The sequence below is a fragment of the Sinocyclocheilus rhinocerous genome, unplaced genomic scaffold (genome assembly GCF_001515625.1).
Source record: "Sinocyclocheilus rhinocerous isolate Xijiao unplaced genomic scaffold, SAMN03320098_v1.1 scaffold2921, whole genome shotgun sequence".
In the NCBI taxonomy this organism is placed as follows: domain Eukaryota; kingdom Metazoa; phylum Chordata; class Actinopteri; order Cypriniformes; family Cyprinidae; genus Sinocyclocheilus; species Sinocyclocheilus rhinocerous.
This window is the reverse complement of record NW_015655581.1, coordinates 531,960-537,701: the sequence shown is the minus strand read 5'-3', so window position 1 is coordinate 537,701 and position 5,742 is coordinate 531,960. Positions and strand designations below refer to the sequence as shown.

At 35.0% G+C, this 5,742-nt stretch overlaps 1 protein-coding gene across 2 annotated transcripts in view; it reads left to right on the top strand.

Moving 5' to 3' along the window:
- Nucleotides 1-1,650: 1,650 nt before the first annotated feature.
- The window catches only part of LOC107718679 (disks large homolog 5-like), a 31,028-nt gene continuing 26,936 nt past the window's right edge, over nucleotides 1,651-5,742 (top strand). For both annotated transcript variants that reach the window (XM_016525868.1, XM_016525869.1), the window contains exons 1-3: nucleotides 1,651-1,717; nucleotides 3,050-3,203; nucleotides 4,421-4,564. In XM_016525868.1, coding sequence (XP_016381354.1) covers nucleotides 1,675-1,717; nucleotides 3,050-3,203; nucleotides 4,421-4,564 — 341 coding nt within the window. In that variant the 5' untranslated portion in view covers nucleotides 1,651-1,674. The remainder of the gene's footprint in view (nucleotides 1,718-3,049; nucleotides 3,204-4,420; nucleotides 4,565-5,742) is intronic.

Here is a 5,742-nt window from a genome sequence, read left to right as displayed (position 1 = left end):
TCCACAGTACTTTCAGTGCATGTTTCCCTTGCAAATAATTGCCAGTGCCATGGTGTGGTCATGGTATAATATGGTACTACCATGGTATAACCATTGCACTGAATGGTTATGAGTAAATATTCCGTGGTATTTCCAGCGTGTGATTAGAGCTCATTCTGTCGCCGTCTCGTGGGTGGCAGCAGGTGCACGGCGCATCAGACCGGATCAGGACGTGTCTGATAGTGCTGGGTAAACAAAACCCGCCCCGCTGTACCGACATCACAGTGCTGACAGTCAAAACTGTGATCTTTTATGACGTTCTTTCATCTGCAGAACACAGAAGATGTCTTAAAGAAGTTTTGTCCGTATAATGAAAGTCGATGGGGTCCAAAGCGACACTGAACCCCACTAGCTTTCATTTTATGGAAATGTACAGTACTTGTCAAAAGCTTTTTAAAATGTTTTTAATGAAGTCTATACTGCTCACCAAGCCTGCATTTATGTGCTCAAAATATTATTAGAATTTTAAATAGCTGTTTTCTATGTGAATATCTGTTAAACTGTAATTTATTTCTGTGATCAAAGCTGAATTTTCAGCATCATTACTCCAGTCTTCAGTGTCACATGATCTTCAGAAATCATTCTAATATGCTGATTTGCTGCTCAAGAAACATTTCTGATTATTATCAATGTTGAAAACAGTTGTGCTGCACAATATTTATGCAGAAATCATGATATAATACCATTCAAATGTTTGGGGTATGTGTGTGTTTTTAGTAGAAATGAATGCATTTATTCAGCAAATATGCATTAAATTGATCAAAAGTGATAGTAAAAACATTCTGTTTCAGGTAAATGCTTTTGAACTTTCTATTCACAGAATCCTGAAAAAGTTTCCACAAAATACTGTTTTTAACATTGACAATAATAAGAACCATTATTAATAACTCAGCACCAATAATACTTGAGCAGCAAATCAGCATATTAGAATGATTTCTGAAGATCATGTGACACTGAAGACTGGAGTAATGATGCTGAAAATTCAGGTTTGATCACAGAAATAAATTACAGTTTAACAGATATTCACACAGAAAACACTTATTTGAAATTTTAATAATATTTCACAATTATTTTTGATCAAATAAATGCAGCCATGGTGAGCAGAAGAGACTTCATTAAAGCATTTAAAAATTATAATGTTTCCAAACTTTTGACAAGAACTGTATTTCAAAATAATTTCAATAATAAATCAATAAAGCACATGGGCTGCTCTGGAGTGGAATGAAAGAAAGACGAGCAAATAAACAGACCCGTCCTGAGAGAGAAACTGAGTCTCCATTCAAGCCCAATTACCAGCTCGAGTTACTAAAATACAGCTGGAGGCCTCTGCGCTGTTTACTTCAGAGGGAAGTAGAGATGTCCGTCCGTTCTCACAGGTGTGTCTCGTGTAGTAAGTTCCCTGCCCAGGGAGTCAGCCATTTCCAGGCCGGTTCATTGTTAACATCGTTCCAGCGCGCTGAAACTCGATTCATGTGTCTCCAGGTTTAGAGGATCCGGCCTGTATTTGTGCTCAGCATATACTGATGCACACAGATTGAGACGCAGCCGGACAGATCTCATGCACTCTCTGACGCTGGAGTAAATGTTGATGTTTGTTTGTTTGTTTCAGGTTCCACGTGCAGCGTTCTGTCTGCGATGCCGTCGGACTCGGAGAGCAGCAGTTCTCTCAGCAGCGTCGGTGAGTCCTGTCTGTGTCTGTGTTTGTTAGGCAAAGGTATCTTACAGAAACATCATATTGCATCTCACTTTTTTCTATCTGTAATATTATTGTTTTTTTGGCATTGCAAAAATGAGAAATGACTTTTTTTGGAGGGAAATGCAAAAAAATTATAAAATATATTATTATAAATAGTGTTTTTACTGTTTTTTTTAATTAAAATTGGACATTAAAAATCTTACTTACCTTTTTCTTTTTTTACCGTTTTTTTATTTAATAGCCTTGGATGCTGGCATGGCTTTCAAAATAAAAAAATTAACAAATGATAAATTATGGAAGGGCTTTTATATTTATATTTATATTTTTATATAATAATAAATGTATTATTTATATTTATTATATTTTTATATTTTATATTATTTTCTGAATCAGGATTATATGTTTACTTTTCAAAAGTTTGAGGTCAGTAAGATTTTAAGTAATTAAAAAAATTATACTTTTATTCAGCAAGGACACATTAAATTGTTCAAAAAATGACAGTAAAGACATTTATTTATATTGTTATTTTAAATAAATGCTGTTTTTTAAAACTTTCTATTCATCTGTGTATCCTGAAAAATAAAATGTATCACGGTTTCCACAAAAATATTGTGCAGCACAACTGTTTTCAACATTGATAATAATCAGAAATGTTTCTTGAGCAGCAAATCAGCATATTAGAATGATTTCTGAAGATCATGTGACACTGAAGACTGGAGTAATGATGCTGAAAATACAGCTTTGATCACAGAAATAAATTACATTTTAACAGATATTCACATAGAAAACAGCTAGTTTAAATTCTAATATTTCACAATTTTACTGCATTTTTGATCAAATAAATGCATCATTGCTGAGCATAATAGACGTCTTTCACAAACTCAGTGGTGGTGTATGATTTACAGTGCTGCACATATTCCTGACGTCCTGCTGATGCGAAACAGAGAAATCTGGGACTCACTGGGAAAAACACAGAGTGAACTCAGACACCAGCTGAGAGACGCTTCCGTCCATTAGACGTCTAAAACGAGACAGACGGCTCTGTTATTTTGTGCAGTGAGAGATATGGGACGGGCCGTCAGTGGCCCAGATAAAATCATTGTTTATTCATAACATCTGTATGAACAGCAGAGCTGACTCTCAAACTGAAGCAAAAGTTTATGAACCTGACATGTCTGGCCTGATCTGCATCTGAAAGCTCTGTGCTTCTACACCTGCCTACAGTTTCCCTCTTTAGTAGGAAAGTTCACACATAGTGTACAATGCTAATATATTAGTTGTAATTTTATTCACTGATGCTCATGTCTATCCCAGCATCCTCGCCCCCTCCTGCACACCTGGACAAGCATGTGATGAGTGAGAAACTGGAGACGGTGATCTTCCAGCTCAGACAGGTGACCCGCGAACGAGATGACCTGCGCAAACGACTGGCCCTCTCCTCGCCCGGCACCACCTTTGACGACTGCAGGTACAGTAACACAGAAACACAGTAACTGTAGCTACGGCAACACATCTCTGCAGGTGCAACTGTAACTGTAGATATGGCAACAGAACTTGGACTGTCATTGCAACTGTAGCTATGGCAACAGATCTTAGACTGTCAGTGTCACTGTAGCTATGGTCACGGATATCTGATAGTGCGGCTGTAACAGTGTTGCTGTTGTTAACCAGTGTTATTTTAGTATCACTGAGATACTTTTACAGTCTTTATTAATATTTGGAATAGATAGATAGATAGATAGGTAGATAGATAAATAGATAGATAGATGTTTTATATTTTCATTTTAGTTAAAATTTTAGTAATTGTTTTTTTATGAACAGTTTTTATTAATTTTAGTTTAGTTATTTTAGTACATCTAAAAACTAAAAGTAAAAAAAATTTGCTTTGGAAACTAGCTGAAATACACACACACACACACACACACACACACACACATATACTGTATATGTTGTATTGTATATTTTTAAATGGTTTTAGTTTTAGTTAAATGTAGTATTTTAGTTTTAGTTAATAATAGCCAGTTATTAACTCAAACTAAAAGTATTACAACATGTTTTTGTTAATTGAAATAAAGCTGAAATAAAATAAAATCTAAATATTAGATGAAAACTTCAACTAAGAAGATTAAAAATGTTGCTGTAATAAAATAAATGTAGGATGAAGTACTAAAATTACTAAAACTGAAATAAAAGTAAATTAAAGCTAAATAGAAAAGCACATAACAAAATTACTAAAACTAAAATGAAAATGAAAACTAAATATATATAAAAACTAGCTCAAAATATTATAAAATACTATAAAAGTATATAAATGATACTAAATGAACACTGGGCTGTTACTAGCTTCTCATGCTGTGATTGGGGTAAATGTAGAGGAGATTGAACAGGGTTTTGTTACTGAACTGGAGGTTTCAGTCTTTCAAACACTATAACCCTGCTAGACAGTCCGTCTTTTCTTATCTGTACGTGAGCATGAGATGGGACAGAGTGCTTTATGTGTATAAATAAAGTATGTTTACTTTCATTACTATTTCATAAATCAGGCTTTTTACTCTGTTTTTGTGTCTCTTCACCTGAACGTTGATAGAGCCTGAAGAAAAATGCACACTGAGGTTTACTGTGCATGATTTTGCACAGCGTGAGACGTTTGCATATATCTGTGTGTGTGTGTGTGTGTGTGTGTAGGCCGAGTGTGAAGCCGGGTCACGATTACGAGCGTCTGAAGCTGCAGTGCATGAAGGCCATGTCAGATCTGCAGTCTCTCCAGAATCAGCACACCAAAACCCTGAAGAGATGCGAGGAGGCCGCGAGAGACGCCGATTACTACCAGTGAGCGCTCTAACCCTGTCTATTTCCACCTAGAGTTGATTATCAAGGGCATTTTTAACTTTTATGAGGGCAATTTGTTCTAACCATATAGAAACTCATAACATGTCTAGTAGTCGACCGATATATCGGCTGAGATTTTATATTTTTTAATTACCTGCATCGGCTGATGAAAGTATATAACGTTTATTTGTTTGGCTGAGTGTTGGAAACAACTTTTATTTTGACAATAATAATATTTTGAAAATATGATTCTCAGTGCTTTTTATTCATATTTGTTGCTTTGTTTTGAAAAATAATAATAAGATTACAGAATAAGTTGCTAAAGCATAACTCTAAGTTATTTGATAGTATTACTAATTATTATTAATTATCAATAATATTAATTATTATATATTAATATAAATTAAATATTTTTTAAAATATTTTTTATATATATATATATATATATATATATATACACACACAGTACATATCTAATTTAGTAATTTTGTAAAATAAATTACAATTTCATTGCAGCAATTGTTATTCATGGTATTTCAATTAAATGGTGTAATATCATATATATATTGGCTTTATATTGGCCATCAGCCACCCTGCTTTATAAGATTTCGACATTGGCATTAAAAAAAATTCATATTGATCAACCACTAAATGTGTCCATTATTGTTAATTTGAACTCTACTTCCTTCAACTCAACTAACACCAGACGCTGTCTGTGCTGCTGTAGAGGTGGGTAACAGGAGGGCTTGTATATGAGAGGATCGGCCGACAGCATTATGTGCTCATTAGCGTGATGTGGAAGGCTCTGATTGGCTGCCGTGAGTCAGGGTAACATCTGGTGGTGAAGCAAACACGCAGCACAGATTAGAGATGTCCATCTTCATCTGAGATTACCCAGTGCTTTAGTTTAATTCACTTTCCCCTCAGTGTAATTTGAAATTACTGATATATTGAATTGAATCTCCTGCTGTGTTGAGCATTCACAAATGACAAGCCGAACAGTTATGTATGTGTTCCCTGGGAACTGAACCCATGACCTTGGATCATTCCCCCAAAAATAAACATTTGCTGAAAATGTATTCACCCTCAGGTCATCCGAGATTAGGATGAGTTTGTTTCTTCATCAGATTTGGAGAAATGTAGCATTGCATCAGTGTCTCAGCAATGGATGCTCTGCA